At 43.6% G+C, this 24,702-nt stretch overlaps 1 protein-coding gene across 1 annotated transcript in view; it reads left to right on the forward strand.

Moving 5' to 3' along the window:
- Positions 1-24,702, forward strand: part of LOC115167046 (transcription initiation factor TFIID subunit 4) — a 107,919-nt gene that overhangs the window by 60,915 nt on the left and 22,302 nt on the right. Inside the window, exon 13 of the mRNA XM_029721084.1 lies at positions 14,300-14,422. Within this exon, the coding sequence (XP_029576944.1) occupies positions 14,300-14,422 (123 nt within the window). The remainder of the gene's footprint in view (positions 1-14,299; positions 14,423-24,702) is intronic.

Raw genomic sequence — 24,702 nt, forward strand, 5'->3', positions numbered from 1 at the left:
ATTTTTTGCAGTATTACTTTAGTGCCTTGTTGCAAACAGGATGCATGTTTTGGAATATTTTTATTCTGTACAGGCTTCCTTCTTTTCACTCTGTCAATTAGGTTAGTATTTAGGAGTAACTACAATGTTGTTGATCCATCCTCAGTTTTCTCCACCACAGCCATTAAACTCTGTAACTGTTTTAAAGTCACCATTGGCCTCATGGTGAAATCCCTGATCGGTTTCCTTCCTCTCATTGGTCTTTGTGGTTTAATCTGTGTTTGAAATGGACTGCTTGACTGAGGGATCTTACAGATAATTGTAAGTGTGGGTTACAGAGATGAGGTAGTCATTCCAAAATCATGTTAAACACTATTATTGTATGCAATATTTACTCCTGAACTTATTTAGGCTTACCATAACGAAGGGGTTGAATACTTATTGACTCAAGACATTTCAGCTTTTCATTTGTAAAAAATTCTAAAGACATAATTACACTTTCACATTATGGGTTATCATGTGTAGTCCAGTGACTAAATAAATCTCAATTTAATACATTTTAAATTTACGATGTAACACAACAGAACGTGGAAAAAGTTAAGGAGTGTGAATACTTTCTGAAGGCACTGTAGACCATGGTAGATCTCTAGCAACATAGAACTGCTTAGCCCCATTCCAATTCTATGTCCATACTAGTGTACCACTTAGTATGAAAAAATTTATTGGACATGCATTCCAAATGGTATGCTATGGACATTAAAATGGTGATCTTCTCTCCTCTCCACTCTGCTCTCTGTAAAGAGATCTTACACTACCACCACACCAGTGTGAGGTGAAGTGATGCCTTTCCTTGGCTCTGTTCATTCGTTTAGAACCTTGAGACTAGATCTCAGCCTCCCCATAAGCCCTAGCTGCATATGCAAATGAGGCAGTGTAATAGGCTGTGCTGCGATAGGTTCGCCCCGGGGCGGTGTGATCAAAGTGGATCTCCTCCCCGTTAAGTGGCAGGCCGCTCATCATCTGGATGAGGCCAGATTATCTCCTGAGAAAGAAACGCGGCACGCGCACTTCTCATTTTCATTTTAGAATTTCAGAAGCAGCAGAGAGAGGGGGGTTGGGGGGGTGAAATTGTTACTTTATGTAATGTTCAGTGCGACAGTCAGGGATGACACTACTACAGGGGGAATTTTTTTCTACGTTTTTTCATCCCCCCTTCTCTCTTTTTTTTGCTTAATGGCCATCGTTTCTCAGTCCTGTGCCTCTCTGGTTTTCATCACCTTACTGGCTCAAGGGGACAGAGCTAGCTGTTTGTGTCACCACGGTTACCGCAGAGGGAGTTTGTCGGTGGCGGCTCCTTGTTCAGCACATCTGCACAAATTTCATCAGGATAATGAGGCTGAGCTGCTCTTCCAGGTGACTGACAGACGGGTGGACAATCCTGCCACCCCTCTCTCCGAAAATAATTTTCTATGACAGTTATATACTTGTTCCAAGAAATGTGTTTGAAATTGAGTTGGCGCCTGATTTGTTTGTAAAGGCAGGTGTGGTATATTGGGAGGGAACAGGGAGGAGGTGTTGGGGAACTTTATTGAGGCGCTTACAGGTGAATTACACCCAGTCAGAGTGGGATGATAGCGTTTGTACGATAGAGACACATACTCTGGTAGTGTGATGGCAGCCTTGGCCCCATGTGGCCTCTATCAGACCTCTCCAGTTTCCACCTCAACCTAATCCATCCCCCTTCCCCCTCAGACCTCAGTACCACCCAGGCAGATAGCAAAAGGCATAAGGCCAAACGTGTGTAGCGCCCCTGTTTCCTCCATTCAGAAACATTCGCCCAAAAGGTCAGATGGGCTATTTTAGAAATGCCCCCAGTGAAAATCAATGGCCAAAACGAGTATTCCTCATTTTTTATATTTTTTGGTCTGGTCTGTGTGCTCTGTCTGAAATCCCACTGAGGCAGGAGGCGAGGCAGTGCCTCATCATCAGGTCCTCTCAGCACTGAGAGAGGAGTGGGGGGGGGGGGGGGGGGGGGGGGGGGGGGGGTGGACCAGGCCTACATACATCACAGTGTCAGACACACAGACACACTGCGGCCATAGATTCATCATCAGAACTCCGTCTGGAGGCAGGGAGAGGAGAGAGGAAGACTCTCTCTGGTCTAAACTCATCATCCCCAGGACCTCACATCCCACTGGGCACATCACGTCATTTCAACGTGGATAACTTGGTAACATTTGGTTGAGACGTTGATCAATGAGATTACAACCTATATTCACACAGTCAAAAAGACAGCCAAAAGTTAGTTGAATTTCCAATGTGTTATCACTATGCTTTCAACCATCTAAAATCACAACCAAATAAAATCACAACCAAATTCCAATGGAAAAACAATGTCTTATTTTTAGTTGTCGCCCAAATGTACAGTATATCACTGCACTTTCAACAATTTAAAAGCACAACTAAGTTTAAAAGGGAATACAATGTCAGATATTTTGTTTTGTATTAATACAACAGATGAATGTGTTATCACTGTGCTTCATCTAATTGCAGAACCAAACAACTTGGGCTGCAGTTGAAATTACATAAAAAATATATGGTGCAAGTGATTAATGCTGTTCGAGATTATTACAGCAATTGTAAAAATCTCCACAAACCTGCAACGACCTATGCATTCTTTTTATGAATACATAAGAAGACATTTCAGTTACAGTAACCTCAAAATGAGGCCATGGATGTGTTACTCATTTTAAGGTTTAATGTTACATTAGCTTGTAAGATATTTCATTATATTTAGGCTATTTAATGTATTACAACAGACATTTTGAATTGTGGTTGGTTGACAACGCAAACAATATCAACATTTGAAGGAGATGTATCTACTGCTTGGATAGTTCCATCTGAACCACCGTCTTAATCCCATTCTTTCACTTAGATTTTTGGCTGAGTTGGAGATGGGAATTCAACATACTGTATCATTTGTTAACTTGTTAATAGGCTAAAAGTATTGTATTTCAGAAGTGATATTGACATGTATTTGCTTGTCAATGCAATCAAATAATAACATTTGAAGGAGATGTATCTTCTGTTGGATAGTTTCTTCTCTGCTGATGTCGTCTGGCTTTAATTCCAGTTTGTCTACAAATTAATAATTGATATGTTGGATTTACATCGCCATCTCAACCAAAAATCTAAGTTAACGAAAAGGACTAAATCAAATCAAACTTTAAATGCACTTTAAATAAAGTTTGATTTGATTTAGTCCTATTCTTTAACTGATTTGGTCACGTTTATTTTGCTCTGTTAAACCTGCCCTTTGGAATGACTTCGATAGCAACAGTGTTTTGTTTTTAAAACATCTGTTTTGTTTTTAAGTGGAGATCTCTCAACAATCATTCTCATGATATCACATTGGTATTAGTCAGTGACAAATATCAAACTTGATCAGGGCTGGGCTCAGTTAAAACCCTGGATGGAGTTAAACCCTGTAGATAGATCAATTCTCTTGTAGGAAGTGCTGCCCAGCCTATAGTTTTTTGTCTGAAAGTGGATATAACGTTGAAGATCTGACGTAGTTTTAAAGGTACAAATTCAACATATTTTATACAAGGTTTGTCTATGTTGCAATTTGGTTACCATGATAACATAATCCTGTGGTTGAAATTTTACCATCAAAATAAGAGTTGATTACTTTTTTCAAATTCAATGTATTTTTAGTTTCCACGTAGATTCCACGTCACAATACGTTGACAAATAACGTTGAAACAACGTTGATTCAACCAGTTTGTTCCCAGTAGGATGGTTCTGGCTTTTAGCCTATGATTGGTTGGGAGGAGTCGGTCAAATGTCTGTCAGCTGATTGGGATAAATGGTTTCCCTAGAATTTGTTGCCTTTTTGAAGGAGAGGTTTTTATTTTGATGATGGCCCTTATCCTCCTAATTTCATTCTCGATCAAACCAGCTAAAAAATGCGGGTCATTGATGTTTCGGGCCATGGCTTCAGAATCTAATTTGTCGAAAACCATAAATAATTGATGGTAAATGTGTTATTGGAAAAGCCCAATTATATTTTATACGCCACATGCAATGCCAAGGCTGAGTGCAAAGCTTTTTGCTTCAGGTTTCCCACTAAAAGAAACATATAGATAATTGAAATAGTTATAAAATGGGTTACAGACTTATCACAGCTTGATACACCTATGATAAACTTCCTGGTAAAATAGGAATTGAAAGAGGTGAACTTTAGCATCATCAGGTGACATGTTGATGCAGAGGAATGTCAGGGGATGGACAGTTGGACACAGAAGCCTGTCTTTTGTTCCTTCCTCAAACACACCTGATTTTAAATAATCAACTAATCATGGTCTTCAGTCTGGACATGATTAGCTAAGCAGGTGTGTTACTGCAGGGCTGGAATGAAAGCCTGCACGCCCAGCTGCTATCCAAGACTGGAGTTTTACATAAAGATGATTCTCCACAAGAATTTAACATAGCCAGTTTATTTGGTGGCATATCACTATACAGTTTATGTCTTTGATTATAAGGACTGTCAGTGAGACTGTTGTTAAGACAGCTCTTGGTTGCTCTGAATGACACCCCCATATCAGCATCACGAGCAGGGCCGGTTCCAGGCCAGAGGGGGGCTGAGGGGGTGTTGGGGTGGGGGGGTGAGATGTGGGAGCCCCTGTCTTCCCTTCCTTTCTCTTCTCATCCAGCCAGTCGGATCTGTGTCCTTGCAGCGTTGCTCCACTTTACCTCAGAGTGATTTCAGACCCGTGTGAAACTGAGAGCTGTCCAATGGGAATCTCTCAGCTTTTTGTTAGAATAATTTTCCTCAAATATTTTTCCTCCTCAGGCGTTCAGAGGGAGTTTTTTCTTGCCTCGTTTGCACACCAGGATTGATCATGAAATGTCTTGAACCACGCAGCAATGAATTCTGCTCTCGCTCAACTCTCAACCTTGTATGGCACCAATTAAAAGCAAGAGGCGTTATATGTACAGTATGTCCTAGCCAGATGCATAAACATCTACATACATCCACATAGTGTATTACTGGATTGACTTGGAGTCAGTAGCATCAACATGACATAGAAACACTGGTCAACATTTTAACATTTTTCTCTTCCCACCTCCATCAAGAGATATTGTAGATTTAGCCAACTTATTTTAATTATAACCTCTGGATGTAACCAATGTACTCCAAGACATCATTGGCTCTAAGACACATGTTCATGATTTCCCCAGCATCCCCCACAGATGACCAGGTCACATTTAGCCTGTAAAGGCGCTTGTGCAACAGGCCCCGTCATGCAGCACTTTTTCTCCTCTATTGTCAGAGGTGTCAGAGGACAAGGCTACAGTGCCATGCATTTATTAGTGCTTTTGTGTCTGTTGTATCTGTGGTTCACGGCCTCTCATCGCTTGGCCCCACAGAACCCGTCATCGTACCCAGTGTAGAGCGCCCGCTGTTAGGCATGCTCAGGGCTAAAGCCTGTCAGAATAATCACTATGATTATGAAGCCAGTTTGGGCTAGTTAACAGAGCGCTGACATTTGGTGTTATACTGTAAGGACCAAAACATGGCAGTAAATCTCTCCGTTTCATTTAACTTTTACGTTTGGCTTTTAAAATATGCTCTTTGAGAGTCTCTGTACATGGAAGATTGTGTTCAACTACAGGAAAAACATTGAGGTTAAGTACCTCTAACCTCTTAGTGGTTATTACAAATGTGTATGTAGATACATGCAAATATCAGATATCCACACGTCTTCTCAAATATGTTTCATCAGTGTTGTTTGAAAGATCAAAGCGGGGCTATTTAATTGTTAATTTAATTATTTCAGAATGAAGATCTGTTTTGATTAACTCCTCAATATGCACAGCCTAGTAAATAGTCCACACTAGCACTATTTTTTGTTTTATTTGTTGCTTTGTTGTCTGGAGTTTCAACTTCTCTCAGTTTTTTTTCCTCTCTTTTTTTCCTCAAGACATATTATAAAGAAAAAAATCACCAGGCTTTTAAAAATACCTTTGGTGTTCCTGTGTGTTTTCGAATATTACAAAGTCCTGTAATGAGAAGGATAACAACAAAAAAATGAGATTTGCCTCAGAGGGAGATTGCGGCTCGTCTTCACTTGCAAAAGAAGCCTGTAGGACCACTTTTTCTTTGTGCGCTGTAGCACTCCTTGGGACTCCAGCGACAGGGGAATTGGGTACGCTGAGCTATGCTCGTGGCGGGGTGCCAGCCAGCCTCCCTCTGTTCCCGGGTAACGGAGAGGAGAGGAGGCAGGATTGAGGACACGTTTCAATTAGGAAACAAACACCACACACACAGAGGAGAGAAGAAGAGCTAAATCCTGACCAGCCAGACCAACTCATATTCTCTTAACCTCTTTCCTTTCTAAACTGTACCTGCACTGGAGAACAATAGCTCAACCAGCCTGCCCCCTTTTTATTTGAGAAATGTAATTTGTACAGAAATTCACAGGGGAAGGAAGAGGAGGGTAGTGTAAAAGAGAGGGGTCTTTCTTTGTGAGTTGATTCTCTAAGTGTGCCAGCTCTGCCCGCATGTTTCCATTAGATTGTCATGTTGGCTAATTAGAGAGAGGCAGCATGATTCACCTTGGTAATTAGCAGGACTTGCACACCACGTGCCTGGAGGCTAGTGTGAAAGAGGAGCCCAGCCTCAGTGCCCTGCAGTCTCCTCTCCTCCGCTGCATGCCTGCCTTCTCTCTCTCCCTGCTTCCCTGTGAAGATTCTCTCTCTTCTCATCTACCTTCCACTTTTTTGATTTAGAAATTAATAAATCATTGCGATCGTCCTCGTCCTCTTGAATATCTGAGTTCACATCTTTTCCAAGATGCAAATGATACGTGATCAATAGAAAGGTGATGAGCACCGAATCTAACTCTTTAAAAAGAGAGGGAAAAGAAAGAGGGAGAGAGAAGACTGCTAGCCCAAGCACGGTCGCATGTAAAGGGAGACAATGTGAAAGAAGAACATTTCAAGTTGGACATTTTCCCTTAGATAAGCATTATTTTTAATGATCATCGCTTTCCTGGCGCTTCCTTATAATGCTGCTGCTTGAATATGCTTATCGGTGATCTCTGGGTTCCTCTGTTTAAAAAGTTATTCTTTCAAAAATATTCTACAAATGTTATTCTAAGGAATGAAAATACTATCTCTGTGGATGGGTTTTGGAGTGTGTTTTATACACAACCAATTTTATATACACAGTCTTTATACACGGTTTAATTTCTGCAAATAAGTTGCAAATAAATACGAACCGTAGGGTCATGATAGTGGCCCTCACATAATGACCTTAGCTCCGGGGAGGGCTCATGGCGCTGAATAATTGGTTGTTGGCTCTGGAAATAGTTCTGACGTATCCATCCAGCTCAGGAGAAAATAGAACAAGCTGAGACTATAACTAGGGTTCATTTCCATAGGTAACGTATATGTATAATGTATATGACAGCAAACAGAGGCTTTCTTCATCTCTCTATCTTATGGTGAAGAAAAACACTTGACTGAAATTCCTCAATGTGGTATTAATCACTGTACATTCATGTATTCATCGAGATAAGCACGTCTATGTATAATCATTTGTTAATGCAGTGACTCATACCTACCTACAGTATGTGTGTTTACTCAGAATAAATACATATTATGGTGCATAAAACAATTGTAAAAACAAAAATTGAAAGACGCTGTCCTACAATTTTCTTTCCTGTATCTATTTGGGATCATTTGTATCCACATCCAGTACAGTTAAAGGGGCAATCTGAAATTGCTACATCCATTTTTGGACTTTTAAATAGATTATATACGGTGCCTTCAGAAATGATTCATACCCCTTGACTTATTCCACATTTTGTTGTGTTACAGCCTGAATTCAAAATGGAATACCTTTTTTTTCTCTCTCTCTCACCCATCTACACACAATACCCTATAATGACAAAGTGAAAACATATTTTTCAGAAATATCTAATTGACATAAGTATTCACACCCCTGAGCCAATACTTTGTAGAAGCGCCTTCGGCGGCAAATACAGTCTTGGGTATGTCTATCAGCTTTTCACATCTGGATTTGGGGATTTTCTCCCATTCTTCCTTTAAGATTTTCTGTATGCTTGGGGTCATTGTCCTGTTGGAATGTAAATCTTCACCCCAGTCTAAGGTTGTTTGCACTCTGAAGCAGGTTCTCATCAAGGATTTACCTGTATTTGACTCCATTCATTGTTCCCTCTATCCTTACCAGTCTCCCAGTCCCTGCCGCTGAAAAACATCCCCATAGCATGATGCTGCCACCACCATGCTTCACGGTAGGGATGGTGTTCGACGGGTGATGAGCTGTGCCTGGTTTTCTCCAAAAGTAACTTTTTGCATTCAGGCCAAAGAGTTACATTTTTGTCTTATCAGACCACAGAATCTTTTGCCTTTCACATGCCTTTTCGCAAACTCCAGGCGTGCTGTTATGTGCCTTTTTCTCAGGAGTGGCTTCTGTCTCTCCCATAATGCCCAGATTGGTTAAGTGCTGTAGAGACTCCATGACCAAGGTCCTTCTTGCCCGGTTGCTCAGTTTGGTCAGAGGGACAGCTCTAGGCAAAGACTGGGTAGTTCCATATTTCTTCCCCAGATATATGCCTCATCACAATTCTATCTCAGAGATCAACAGACCGTTCCTTGGACTTCATGGTATAGTTTCAGCTCTGACATGCACTGTCAGCTGTCGGACCTTATATAGACAGGTGTGTTTCTTTCTAAACCATGCCCAAACAATTGAAATGGCCACAGATGGACTCCAGTCAAGTTGTAGCGACACTTCAAAGATGATCAAAGGAAATTGGATGAACCTGAGCTCAATTTGGAGTGTCATAGCAAAGGGGTGTGAATAATTACTGTATATGAATGAGATATTTCTGTATTTCATTGTCAATAAATTTGCAAACATTTCTAAAAGCATGTTTTCACTTTGTCATTTATTTATTTTATTTATTTATTTATTTCACCTTTTATTTAACCAGGTAGGCTAGTTGAGAACAAGTTCTCATTTACAACTGCGACCTGGCCAAGATATAGCAAAGCAGTGCGACACAAACAATAACACAAGGGTTTTTCTTAATTTTTTGTTATTTTCTACATTGTATGATAATAATGAAGACATCAAAACTTTGACATAACACATATGGAATCATGTAGTAACCAAAAAAGTGTTAAACAAATCAAAATATATTTATCTTTTTCAAAGTAGCCACCCTTTTCATTCTCTCAACCAGCTTTAACAGGAATGCTTTTCCAACAGTCTTGAAGAAGTTCCCACATATGCTGAGCACTTGTTGGCTGTTTTTCCTTCACTCTGCGGTCCAACTCATCCCAACCATTTCAATTGGGTGAGTTTGAGTGATTGTGGAGGCCGGGTCATCTGATGCAGCACTCCATCACTCTCCTTCTTGGTCAAATAGCCATTACACAGCCTGGAGGTGTGTTGGGTCATTGTCCTGTTGAAAAACAAATGACAGTCCCACTAAACGCAAATCAGATGGGATGGCGTATTGCTGCAGAAAGCTGTGGTAGCCATGCTGGTTAAGTGTGCCTTGAATTCTAAATAAATCACAGGCAGTGTCACCAGCAAAGCACCCCCACGCCATCACACCTCCTCTTCCATACTTCACGTTGGGAACCACACATGCAGAGATCATCCGTTCACCCACTCTGCGTCTCACAAAGACACGCCGGTTGGAACCAAAAATCTCAAATTTTTACTCATCAGACCAAAGGACAAATTTTCACCAGTCTGAAGTCCAATGCTCGTGTTTCTTGGTGTCCTTTAGTAGTGTTTTCTTTACAGAAATTCGACCATGAAGGCCTGATTCACACGGTCTCCTCTGAACAGTTGATGTTGAGATGTGTCTGTTACTTGAACTCTGTGAAGCATTTATTTGGGCTGCAATTTCTGAGGCTGGAAACTATAATAAACTTATCCTCTGCACTGACCTTCATGTCTTAAAGTAATGATGGACTGTCATTTCTCTTTGCTTTTTTGAGCTGTTCTTGCCATAATATGGACTTAGTCTTTTACCAAATAGGGCTAGTGGTTGGGTGCCTGTTTTGTTATTGTTTGAACTGCAGATTACCCCTTTAAATCAACCTGTATACCACAGCTGTACTTTAGCTCTACCAAACACAGCCCCCACATCAGTAGGTCAAGGCTGAAACATGGGGAGACATAGCAGATTGGCCCAGTCATATTGGATGTCGACTGAGTTGAGATGAGGTTGGAGATCTGATTGGCGATTTAGCTTAGACTCCCCTTGCTTAACTACCAGGCATTTTAAATGAGAAAGGCCTTACAGCTCACAGATGTTCATAGAACGGAGAGACAGACTGCCTCGTAGAGTTACTAAAAAAAAAAGTCTGCTGTGCGGGTGTCAAGTAATGAAATCAAATGCATGGATTTAGGTAGCTGCATAAGTAGGAAGTTAATGCACGTACCCATGCAAGCACACACACACCAGTGTGCACACACACCCTCAGTATACAGTATATAGCTTATTATATGGGTTGTTGTGACCCTTAGAGTTCCCCTGCTGTGCCCCCTTGGCCCTCAGACCAGGGTTGGACTGGGGGTAGAGATCAGCAGAGGCCCCCTGCCCTGCCTTTATCCTGGGCCCTTTTAGAGGGCAGAGAGCCCCCTGCTCCTCTCCTCCACAGCCCCACAGCCATCTGTGACGTCAGCCCTGCCTGCCTGCCTGCCTGCCTGCCTGCCTGCCTGCCTGCCTCCTCTCTGCTCTGCGTTCTGCTCCACCAAGGACATCTGTCTGTAAGCGTCTGGGGGGCCGCGAGGCGAGCAGCTAGTCCCCCAGGCCAGGGGGTGAAGCCTTTGTTACCAAGCGAACTGCCCAGATAGAAAACGTCAGGTTGGACATCGTGGCTTATGGAACTGACTCCTCTGTGTATGTGGGGTTTATGTGATTGCTGTCTGTCTGAAGAACGATCTCTCTCTAGCTGTCTGCCTTTCCTTGTTTCAGACATTTTTGCATCATGTAGAGAACATGGACATTGTGTTCTTTCCTTGTGAGGAGACAAAGAACTGTGCATGGGTTTTTATGTGGGTTTGACACTTGAAGGGCTGAATTTTATTTTAAGCATTTAGGGCATAGCCCTGACTGAGTTTTTTAATTCTGCTGTAAATAATTCAGAAAAAGGAACAACCAAGTAAATAAGCATGGGAAAACCTCAGCCAACAAATGGGACAGAATAGGCCTGTAAAAGACAAACAAATCCACTCTTCTGATATTGACTGTTTCTTCACTTCACTCAATCCATCTACTGAATACTTTTTCCAGTTATGTTGTTATGATGTTAAAGGTGTTAACATTGCTGTTTGTGTATTGAAACCAGACCTCTAGCTATAGGAAGTGTAGCCTGACTACTGGGCAAACACATTGATTGGAGATTCTATTGGGGGATTTTTGCATCACATCTAAGCAATGTTCTACTTCTCCTGACCTTTGTAAATAATTTGAGTTTACAAGATTCCTTCCCTGTTTCCAAAGGGCATGTGGGCAGACTGCAGGAACTGGTTTTTAAGAGACTTAGGGAGATCCAAATACTTAAGCGCAGACATTGATCGAACCTGGCAAATATATGTTTGTTGGTTATTTGTTATTTTATTCTATTGTTTTGAGCTGCAGACTCCAGTATTTCAGTGACCTTGGTGGTAATCTAGTTGAGGCTTCTCATCCATAGGTTAGACTAGTCAATAATACACCGTACACAGGCCCAGCCCAGGGTTGCGTCCAAAAGGGCAACCTAGGCCTATAAACTGCACTACGTTTGACCTGGTTAAATGGAGGGTATTATACAGGGAAAACGTAGTGCACTATATAGGGAATATGGTGCCAGTAAGGTCAAATCCATCTATACTTTAGTTTTGACCTGGACTCATAGTGCTCTGATCAAAAGTAGTGCACTGCGCTGTATAGGAAATAGTTTGTCATTTCAGATGCAGCCCACGTTTGCAGTCATCTTATGTAGAGTTATAGAAGCACTATGGCAGCAGGCCTCAGATCAGATTGGAATCAGTTTCTTCTCCCAGCATCATTATGGCCTCAGTCTCCAGTGAGGGGAAATGCAGACTGGAGGAGGGAGGGTTGGGGTTGAGGGAGGGTTGCAGATGGTGAAATGAGGTCTGCATTTATCATACAGTCATAAATCTGAATGGCAGAACAGGCAGGGTAGAACGCTGCAGGCTGTGTGAGCCCATGCCTGGTGCCAACTGCCAGGCAGGGTAGAGATGCATCCCAGCATCATGGTGCCATCAATGAGATAGCAGGATCCAGACCCCTAACACACACACACACACACACACACACACACACACACACACACACACACACACACACACACACACACACACACATAGACACACAGACCCCAGCAGACCCAGTCCCTCTCTCTCTCCATGTAGGCAGCAGAATCCTTTGAGGTCAAGCCTTCAGAGCTTTCTGTATGTGACCAAGATTAACAGGGTTAACATTGATTCCAGAGTTCCATCTGATATCTGTACCCTAACTGTGTAATGGAAATCTCTAGTCATAATAGCTAGCTAGTTTATCCAGCTGCCTCCTTCCTTGCCACTGGATTTCCTCATTTGCATAGTTCTGCCTTAATTCACACCCAACACTCCCTGGAATCACTTCCTGAACCTGTCATCTGGTTAGGTGTTTATGGGTGTTTGGGAGCTGTGGTGGAACTGCTCCTCTCCTCAGGACCCCGTGTTGCTTACAGCACACAGCCCTGTAAAACGGCTACAATACTTTAATATGATGGAAAATGCACAGTAGCAGCAGTAAAGTTTGGGTGGATTTCTGTCTGGTTATTATTGCAGTTTTTCCTGTCTCCTAGTTTATCCTAGTTTATGTTGTCAGTGTGCTTTGAATTTTTCAACGGTTTTGCCTTGCTAAATGTGAAGTGGCAACACCCTAAAGGGCATGCTTTGCCTGGGGCTTTTTAAAAATCAGAGACAACTGCATGCACATTTTGGATAAGGTTTTTGTAAACCAATGCAACCTTTTATAGAGCACCATCTGAAAGCAACATTTCCCCTGATCAGACAACATGCACATACACACGTGCACACGCACAGTTTAAATACTTAGATTGAATCAACAAATCACATTACATCAAGAAGGATTCGAACATTTCAAAGGTATTGCATACAAGGATACAAAAAGCACCTTCTCCATATAGCTTGGCTGCCCATAACAGCTGAAACAGAGCACCATCTGAAAGCAACATGACATTTCCCCTGATCAGACAACACGCATGCATGTACACACACACACACACACACACACACACACACACACACACACACACACACACACACACTCACACACACACGATCTTAGATAACATAAAAGAACATGAAAGACATGAAAGAACACATTAATTGTCTCTGTTCACTTCGACCCAGGCCTCTCCCCCACTGGTCAGGCAGGCGTTTCTCCCCTCCGTGCTGTGGCTGTGACTGGAGTTGATAGGATAGGCACGTGGGTGTGGGGGAGAGGAGCTGACGCCCTCTGTGCTGCCATGACCCCAGGCTCTCACACGTCCGCCCTGCCCCAGCCCCATGCAGCAGAAAGCCCAGCTCCCAGCAACGCTCCCCTCCCTCCCCTCAGCCCTTCTCCCTCTCAGCCCCCAGGTCAGACATGACATTACCTCAGGCAGCGCCTCACCACTGCTTCCCCTTTACACATCACAAACTGAAAAATCACAATGAGGCATGTGACCATGCAGCACCACTCAGACTCACGGATATGAACGCTGCTAATCCCTGACAACATGCTGCCATTTTGTCTCTCTCTGGGTTTGGGGAGAGAGGGAGAGAGATGGGCAATTTACTGGAGGGATGGACATTAAAATGTAATTTCTCAGCTAAAGACCTGTTCTGTGCGCACAGACATGCCTCTGCTACTGATGATGTCCATTGTGTTCATCCATTTATGATATGTAGCACCTTAGTCTGCTTTGGCAGATGGGGCAGAAATACATTTTCCCTGACAAATGATTTTGATCATTCCTTTACTACCAGCTGAGAGTTGGTCAAATAGTTACAGTTGGTTATGATAGAGGGTAGATCTACAATAGATCATTAGATCTAAACAACAAGTACAGTACGATAACTACTAACTAGGTTTTCTTCGCACATTCCCACGCCTCACCAATGTCTCTGAATCGTTGACCCATGTAACTGAAGGTCATGCTGAGCTAGTAATGCTAAGCTAGCGTGTGCCTGTTGCTTTGTCTCCCTCAGATGCAGCAACAGGAGATGGCCTTGGTGAGGCAACGAGACGCAAACCTGACCGCGCTAGCTGCCATCGGACCTCGGAAGAAACGCAAGATGGACTCGCCAGGGGCCACGCCGTCAGGGACCGAGGTAAGACCGGAGCCGCCCTATAAAGTCTCCAACTGCTAGTTAGCTTCTGTCGTTTTCTTTAACCTGCTGTAGCAGGATGAAATATATACCTACACAACCACGTCTGAAACAAAACTAAGAAATATAACAAACATTGTTCGATTTCCCTCTCAATTTTTTTTTATACGCCCAGTCGCCCTAAAAACAAGTTTTAGGACCACACTGTTGAGATGCATGTCAATTGTAATTACTCACCAACCCCAGTAGGGGTACTAAGGTGTACCTATTAGATGCCCAGAATGGTATGTTCACACACAACAGGTTTGCGCGCCCTATGGACTGTTTCTCTTCTGTTTCTACTGAACATTGATGAATTGCATGGCCACATGCTCTGCAGTATTGGTATTCATTAGTCAAGAACCAGATGTTGGAGGGAATGAATGTGAGGTACTAAAACCCTCCTTTATCCCTGTACTCTGATTGGCTCTGTGTTGTTGTCCTCATATTATTTAGGAAGAGTTCTATGGGCCTGGTACACAGTGTGCAGGCCGTCCTCTCAACCACTACGTTGTCCTCATGCTTATTCATCTATAAAGTGGATGAAGATGAGTCCTTCTGAAGTCTCCCTTTAGATTAGAGACATGAGCCAATACCATGGTGCGAGGCAGAGAAATATAATCCTTAGAATGGGATCCCCATTCAAGTCAATGTTCTAGGGATTCTATTTCTATGAAGAGAGGGGTTTGGGAGCAGTTATGGTGGTTTGTTAGTTTGTTTATCAATTATTCAAGGATTGGAGTTTTTGTTTTGGGGGTATTATTGTTGTATTCTTAATACCAGACCTCCTTAACAGAAATAACCTGTTATACATTATCCCGGTTTGGGGCATGTATCTAATACACCACATTGGAGACCTCAGTAAGCTAATACAGGGAAGATGATGGGAATATATCTGTGGTACATGAACCAACATCCATATCGACAGGACCAGAGCATGTTGACTTATTCCCTTCTGACTAACTGTCTGTTGTTAATTAAGATGAATTATGTTATTATAAAATAATAGTCTCCTTTTGAAAAGAGTTAAAGAACAGCCCGATTATCACGTCTCTCCAATACGGGGTTATACATTGTCATAAACACAGTTATTCTCTAACCAGAAATATTTTACATTCTCAGAGAAAGAAATGTTGAACTATTCAAACTCCCCACGATATTCTCTGATTACTGCTGTGATTCTGTGAATATGATGAATAAAACATTTAAAAATCTTCTGAATGTCAATTGGTCATTTTAATAACCTGCTTATTGGGTTGTATCTTCACATCATTCGCTTAGTTGCAATCTGCTGCAGAAAGAGCACAGTAATGCACCCAGTATAAAAAGGCAGAAATAACTAAATAAAAGCATTACTTCTGGTCCTTGAGTGCAGTGCCAACCTCTTTCACTATGTTTTACCCTGATCGGTTAGCGAGCCCTCGACCCTCTGCTTTCTGCGGAAAAGAAAAAAATCTACAACAATCCGGTTTATATATCTAACATAAACAGTCACACAACATAAACATGAATATCCAGAGCTGTTTCTAATGTCCTGTCCCCGTTTAATTAGGGGGCTATAATTAAGTGAAGTCATACACCCCTCCCTCACCCCCTCTACCCCTCTTCTGAGCGATTGCGAGAGGGGGAGGAGAAAGAGGGAGAAATCTTAACTTATTTTCACTTCATTTTCACCTCCTCACATTTCTTCATTTCACATGGGCTGGAAGGGCCGGCGGCGTTCTCTTTCCCTTCTCCAGAGCAAAGTGAATGTGACTTTTCTAAGGGGGTCACAGGATGCCTGCAGGCCCTGTGGGTGTTACTGGACTGTTGCCTGCTCTCAGCTTCACTGAGGGGCTTGTCATAGATTTCATCTCCACAGAAATGAGCCGGGGGCCCTGGCCAGGAGCAGGCAGCAGAGGCAGGCAGCATTATGAAGGAGTAGGGCCCACGCTGCCTGCCTGGCTGGCTGATTACTTCCCTCTGACATCGCATCCTGAGCTTTCCGCATTAATCCCAGACAGACAAAGGCAGTCCTTCAGTGCTGCGCCAGAGCTCAAATTAGGAGAGGGAGGATAATGACCTTCTTGAGATCCTGTTCTCTGTTGCTCCGTTCTGTTATAGTAGAGAGAGTTCCTGTTGAAACTAACAATCCCCTCGTCTCTACCCCCTTCCGACCAACCTTCCGCCGTGTTCCGTCCGTGACAGAATTCAGGTGACACAATTTCGGTACATGTTTTTTCTACCTCCATTTGATGGTGGCTTGGCCAGAGCTGCTGTGCTGGAGCCTGGTTGCCTCGACTAGACTGCCAAAAGGTCTGAAACTGATAGCTAGTCAAGACTGGAGTGTCTGTCTCCAGCCTGATCTGGTCTGCAGGAGGGAACAAAGGGGGGCTTACAGGGCTCCGCAGGGCGGATTAGTTACAGGGAGCCAATGGCAGGGCCTGTTCACAGGGGCAGAGAGACGAGGGCCTGCTGTGGCCCTGACTGTGGGTCATAGCACAGACACCGGTAGCACTAACCCCCTTACTACCCCCAACAACCCCTGGCTGAGAAGGATGGCCTTTTGAAGTGCTCTACTAAGCCAATTGGAGGGCTAGAGAATGATGAAGGAGGACTAGAGGAAGGAGGATGTGGAATGAAGAAGGAGAAGGACTGGTGAATAGAGGCTCTTTACCTTTACACCTCCTCAAACATCAGCCTACAGTATCAGCCCTGACATGGCTAGCCTCCAGTAACTATGGGACATTTACAGCTAATGGGTTAGCCATGCATCCCAGCCTGGCAGACTGAGCAGGGTCACTGTCCAGTCACCCAGACAAACACTGGATTATCCCCATTTTCATTACATTATTCCACTGTCACCATCACTTTGTTACTATGCTACTATGTTACATCACTAGTCTCACCATCACTATGTTATGGAGTCTCCTTCCTTTCACAAACAGAATAGTTTCAGAGCAGTAGTAATTCATCGGTAGTTGTTTGGGCATGAACTGCCCATGTTGTGGTTTTATCCCTTTAAAAAGAAGAGTACAACGTTTAGTATTGTTGGGGAGAGTGTCAATGTAGGATGACATTTCAGAACTGTAATATTGGCCGATATCAGGACACTCTTTAGCTTTTAAAAGTAAAGATCTCAGTGCCTCTACTATGATGGAACATATTATAGTGTAAAACATGCTCAGAGCTCTGAAACATCCTTGACACGTTTACGAGCACACAGTTATCATCATCTAGACAGTTGGGCCATTTATCACATCAAAGGAACAGCCTTGTTTGTTGACGTACAACAACAATGGCAGCTAAATTGCCTGGACTTGTACAGTACTGTATAACCACACTGTCATCCTCCTATCTGTCTCTCCCAGGCAGTGCTGGGTGGAAAAGGTAAGGCAAGAAGAGATTTAATAGCAAGCAGTCTATTTTTCCATTTGAATTCATTTCACCTTCTTACTTTCAGGGTGTTGATCAGAAAAATGGAGTGAGGCAATAGAGCAAGAGGCATAGGAAGAGAGAGGGGAAAAGCACAAGGAAAACTGATGCCCTTTCCTACAGCTAAATTAACAGGAATCACGTGGAAAACAATCTGAGCCTCCAATGAAAAGGGAACCATTAAAATTAGCCCCGAGCTATGGACTGCACCCAATATCACTAAAGCTGCACTCACTACAGATGTGGAGGCTGGCTTACAGGCAAACTATGCTCTGTTCTATAGCTACAATTAAAATCAACCTCTCTGCCAAAAAATAGGAGAGGAGAAGAGGGGGAGAAAGGCAGACATGGAACATCAAAGACAGATTGAAATGTGTAGTCAGTAATAAGACTGGTCTACAAGCCCTCGGGTTCTCCACGGTCCCCTTGTTAATGAGAAATTTTGACCTCTGGTTTGTAAGTTAAACTTGTAATCTCGGTTAATGAAGTAAATCAATCCCAACTTGGAGTGTGCAGTTTCTCCCCTCCATTCTCCCCCTTCCTTCTACCCTCCCCCTTACTCCCCCCCCTTACTCTCTTCCCTTCTTCTCCTCCTCTTCCTTCTTCTTCCCTCCCAACGCGCTGCCTGGGAGTAAATGGCCAGGTCTTCAGCCAGACAAACAGGAAAGAGAGTCAGAGAGGAGAAAATCGTTCTGGGGGGAGGAGGGGACTGGGACTGGGCAGGCAGTCTGGCTGTTTGGTTAAGGCATGCAGGCCAGCTGCTTGGTTAGAGAGAGGGGACATCCACCACTCCCTCCCTCCTCCTCTCCTCCTCTCCTTTCCCCTGCCGATTCCATCCGTCCAGTGGGATTTCACTGAGAGCACAGTGGAAGAGGCTAAAGGCGCGCTCCTCTATTAACCGTCCTTAAAATGTTGCTCAGGGGAGTAACTACTGTATTGCATCGGAGTGTTTTTCCCTTTGCTGTTACCATATGTATAATTTTAATGATATTTGATTGGTGCAGTCAATGTATTCATTGGTCTTGACCTCCTATTGGCTGTCATTTGAATCCCTCAACAGAAAGGAATGCAGCATGAGTAACATATGGAATTTTGAAGAGGTTCTGGAATGGAGCCCACATTTACATATGTAATGTGATGATATAATGAGCCATGCAGGAGGACTCCTGTGGGTTATCTCTACAGCTTTACCATGGTACATACATAGTCCTGATTAGAGGGGGCACCAAGAGGCTGTTATCGGCTGCGTCATGTCAGTAAGATCGTAATGCTCGTTTCACTTTTTGTCTTTAGGCAGTTCTATTTCTTTTTCCAGAGCGGGGACAAAGAGAGGAGATGAAGTTAAGTCTTTAAGAAGTGTTACAGGAGCTGCTGTACTTGGCCAGATGCCATGTTCTTAGAGCTGTAACATACTGCACTTTGCCAGCCAGCATCCCTGGCATCACAGTGCAATGCTATAGTACTATAGACTACTGATCGTAGGCTGACTGCTGGTTAAAGTCCTTGAATAGAAATGCAGCTACAGTTAACATCTGTTTGTGATCTTTGTCACTTGGAAAATATTTGTTTTATACTTTTGTCCTCTTAAGAAAATGAACTCTGTTATTGTGAGACAAACATCAGGCAACTGAAGTGTGAATACAATTCGCAAATTGAATACCAGATTATATTATCTTTCATATTTAAATGTTTCAATTTTCTCCAATGTATTTGTGTCATGCTCTTTGAATATGTATGGGATGCAGAACATATGAATTGATGAGATGGCCATCATCATGCATGGCTGGTTAGGTTTTTTATAAAACTGTCAACACGGTTTAAAATCAATGTTTTTAATTCCCACATGAATGGAAATAGGGCAAACAGATTCCAAGATCAGAAAGAGTTAAATAGTGATGAATCATGGTGTTAAAGATATGACGCTGTGTGTGTGTGTGCGTGTGCGTGCGGCGAGCATATTGTAGACACGTGTATTGTAGACACATGTATTGTAGACATGACATTAAGTATCATTAATTACACTATGGGTCATTGAATATTACCAACCTTTGATCATATTCAATCAGGTTTTCCACGATAAAAACAACATTCCTATTGCACTGATTAATATACAAAACAATGTTTACAGGATGAAACAAACACTCCATATTGATTACTCAACCGCTTACACATGTACAGACTTGGTAGCCTCTTTGACTGTGAAACTCCAAGGTCGTCTTGGTAGTTTAGTCCTGGCTAACCCTGGTAGCAGTACAGTAATTATGTCCTTCTGTGCCAGTCTGGAGGCCAGGTGGCTGTTGTAGTAGGTGACAGTGTGTGGCTGGGGGCTCCTGTCCTCCTGCAGCTCCTGAATTACCTGACCCCCTCCAGTCCGCACTCAGCCCTGAATGCCCTGACCCCCTCCAGTCTGCACTCAGCCCTGAATGCCCTGACCCCCTCCAGTCCACACTCAGCCCTGAATGCCCTGACCCCCTCCAGTCCACACTCAGCCCTGAATGCCCTGACCCCCTCCAGTCCACACTCAGCCCTGAATGCCCTGACCCCCTCCAGTCCACACACAGCCCTGAAAGCCCTGACTCCCTCCAGTCCACACTCAGCCCTGATAGCCCTGACCCCCTCCAGTCCACACTCCGCCCTGAATGCCCTGACTCCCTCCAGTTACACTCAGCCCTGAATGCCCTGACCCCCTCCAGTCCACACTCAGCCCTGAATGCCCTGACTCCCTCCAGTTACACTCAGCCCTGAATGCCCTGACCCCCTCCAGTCCACACTCAGCCCTGAATGCCCTGACCCCCTCCAGTCCACACTCAGCCCTGAAGGCCCTGACCCCCTCCAGTCCACACTCAGCCCTGAATGCCCTGACCCCCTCCAGTCCACAGTCAGCCCTGAATGCCCTGACTCCCTCCAGTCCACACTCAGCCCTGAATGCCCTGACCCCCTCCAGTCCACACTCAGCCCTGAAGGCCCTGACCCCCTCCAGTCCACACTCAGCCCTGAATGCCCTGACCCCCTCCAGTCCACACTCAGCCCTGAATGCCCTGACTCCCTCCAGTCCACACTCAGCCCTGAATGCCCTGACCCCCTCCAGTCCACACTCAGCCCTGAATGCCCTGACCCCCTCCAGTCCACACTCAGCCCTGAATGCCCTGACCCCCTCCAGTCCACACTCAGCCCTGAATTCCCTGACCCCCTCCAGTCCACACTCAGCCCTGAATGCCCTGACCCCCTCCAGTCCACACTCAGCCCTGAATGCCCTGACCCCCTCCAGTCCACACACAGCCCTGAAGGCCCTGACCCCCTCCAGTCCACACACAGCCCTGAATGCCCTGACCCCCTCCAGTCCACACACAGCCCTGAATGCCCTGACCCCCTCCAGTCCACACTCAGCCCTGAATGCCCTGACCCCCTCCAGTCCACACTCAGCCCTGGCCGCCCACCAGCTTCAACAAGCATACCCCACAACTAACCACCTCATAATCACTGAGTAATAGAGGCTACAGGTTTCCAAGAAATTAGACCACAGTTACCATGTAGTCATGAGAGGCTGCTGCCTAATGCCTTCAAGCTCAGAGGATGATAATGGCTTGTGAGGTGAGAGGAATACCGGTGAAGATTTTGCCTGAAGGGTTAAAGAAGCACTGTCAAATGAAATGGACAGTTGGACCAGATTCCTTCCTTATTAGCTGGATTCTCTGATGGCCCTATCATAGACATTGCAGTGTCCATGCTGAATGTATTTGCTAGCTGAGAGGACTCTGGACATAGTAGCAGCGAGGCTATTAGGTGAGTTGTCTCAGTTGTCTGGCAGACTGATGAACGGTCCCTGTCCAGACTTGCAGAGAGAGAGACATCAGGGAAGCTTTTCAACCCTTCCAGAGTAACACGCCTCCCACTGGCTCTGTGCTTGTAAAATACTTAGAACAGTCGTCATCGTATCACATCGTTGAATTGAATGATCTTGTACACTGAGGAAATTGTTCAGTCAGAAACATTTACATATCGGAAAACTTATCATGACAAATGGTTTGATCACACATTGTTCTGTTGTAGGGTTTCAAACAGACAGCAGCCTACTCTGTCTCCTCAGACAACAACAGCTCCGTTACCTAACCACACTTTTGCACTACTTTTGACCAGAGCCCTATGCAGACCCTGGGAATAAGGTGCCATTTTCAGACGCAGACTAGCTGTTCTGTCCATTCTACACAGCCCATTAGCTTAGTACACTAGATGGCCATGCCTGTAACAAGCCAGTGGAATGGAGCAGTCTGTCCAAGCTGTAAAGATATACAAACTTAACACGCCTCATTATTTTAATTAGAGTGAAACTCCAACAGATTTTTATGGAATTCACAATATTCTTAGTCAACTTCTTTGTGGCATTAATAAATACATTTTTACATGTATATATATATGTACATAAATGCGTGTATTTGTGCTAATACTGTAAAATAATCGTTTAGATAAGAAACTCCTATATTTCCATATTCATGGTGAAAGCAGTGATCCTCCGCTTTTCTCTGCCTTTAAAACTTTGCCCTGAAATAATGGTTAAATATACAGTTTTGACAACAAAGTTGAGCCCCAGGCAATTAAAAGATACCCATCTTAAAGAAATTAATTACCTCCCTTGTTAATCTTGATATAATTAAATTTCTGAGAATGAAATTTGCTGCAGTTTTTCTTGTGCTACTGGTGCCATGGAGACAGGGCCGATAACGCCTGGTGCTTCAGCCCACAGACGCTGCCTGCTGGCCAGGGACATGGGGACATCCCAACATCCAGGGCCCCATCCAAACCCCCTCTCCCCATCCCATCCCACGCCTCCAGTCCACTTACAGAGAAAGAATAGTTAGAATATCTCTATAAAAGGCGTAATTTTCTCTCTGTTTCTTTTCCCAGTCCCAGAGGAGCTAGCTAAGAGCTCTGGGTCTCCAGTCTAAATTGCGCCTCTCAGTCTCAGTCAGTAATAACATAACGTGGTTGTATGAATTGAGGGTCTGGGAGGGCTGCTAATGAAGTTGTCGATATGAAGCGGCCTAGGCAGCCTGTGTAACTGCAGTGACCCCTGAGAGATCAGTCAGAGAGTATGCTCCCTCCTCGCTGCTCTGACTCGCTCCAGGAACTCCTGTGTGTGTCTTTGTGTCACTTAGTGGAGTTATTTATAGTGTGTTTTCTCTCTCTCTCTGATGTTAGAATTAGCCGTGATTGGTTTGTGCAGCGTAGCATTGTGACATCACCAGGAAAGCGATTGGATTTCTTGTTACTATTTATTAAAGTTAGTTTTTCTTTTGACTGGATTATTTTTGTCAGCTACATTGTCAGCTCTAAAGGTTGGAGCCTTGGGGAAAGAAACAAGTGAAAATGCTGCAAATTATCTTTCATTAAAAGCTGGCATGGGGCAGAGGGAACATTTTGTTGTTGAAATGTATAGCAGTAGGCAGAATAACTAGATGGCAGGAATGCCAACATAAACATAGAGATTGAAGGATCTGATTTAGTATGTTTCCTTGTGGAGGTTAATGTATACTGCTCTAACTGAAGAAAAACAGCAGATCTGGCCTCAACTTTCTAGATAAGACGAGGTGACTGTATAATGAATGTTCCATCGTTATATAGTGTACTTATAGTGCAACATTACTTACATGTGCTCTTTCTCTAAGCAGACTAGAGACACAAGTAGATGCTTTTTTCAGAATTAACATTCCACATATAGACAGGCTTAGTTTGCTTATTAGAATTTTTAATTTTTCTTTCGTTTTGGTTGATCTCAGTGCCTCGTGTCCGCAGCATGAGTTAGAAAGAGCATTCCTGGATATTACTTTTAATTTGAAGGGCCTTTGTTCGCTTGCCGGGGAAGGTTTGATTAAAAAGAAGGGCACCATATTGTTTGCAGATGGAGGCGCTTCAGGAAGACTCTAATTGAATTTATGCATTGAGATGCCAGGTTAGTCAAAGCACCTGTCTGGTACATACTAAGACAGCATGCATGTGGAAGTATTACTGGAAAATCTGTCAACTGGTTCTCCACTATCAAATTCATGATATATGTTACTGTTTGCAATGCAGAAGAACTCAAAGAAGAACCAATGAGTATATAGATTGTTGCTGGTGTGGTATGTAGATAATTCCCTCTACATTGAAATAATTTGTTGTGGGAGTAGACTTGGTATATTTTTTCCATACCTTGCTTCACATCTCAAACATAAACATACTTCAATCATAAACAATCCTTTCAGCCCCCTCTCAGTACTACAGACCCTAGTGTACAGTAGACCCCATCCACCCCCCTTTCACTCTCTAGCCTTCCACTGTGAGAGAACTTGCCTTGTTCTGGCAATTACTCTGCATTACCCCTCTAATATAGAGCCAGCCACCATTCCTTTATCTCATATCAATCAGTGCTTCATTCAAATGGCTGACATGCCCTTTGTTGTGATGCAATTTATTCCTCTCATATGTTATTTTTTATGATAAAAACAGTGTGGCTAAAATTAGCCCTCTAGAAAATAGAAAATGGTGCACGAGAATAAACAAGGCAGCGAGTGGCTCCGTTAGTGAGGATGGGTTATTGGCTGACTTGCCTCTTCTCATGGCGGCCCATTAAAAGTGGTAATGTCTGCCCGCAGCAGCGCCTGGGGGAACAGAAGGAGGCCATGAAAGGCATATTTCACATGCATCAGACACTGGAATTAAATAGACCAATGTTCCCTAAAAATACTGAAGTGCATCTCTTTCTGATGTGCGTCCCGGGCAAAAAATTCATTGATCTTGGAATGTCCCTTGGCAATTATAAAATATTAAATCCAAGTCACACTTTTCGGCTCCAG

Source organism: Salmo trutta, chromosome 29 (genome assembly GCF_901001165.1).
Source record: "Salmo trutta chromosome 29, fSalTru1.1, whole genome shotgun sequence".
Taxonomy (NCBI): Eukaryota; Metazoa; Chordata; class Actinopteri; order Salmoniformes; family Salmonidae; genus Salmo; species Salmo trutta.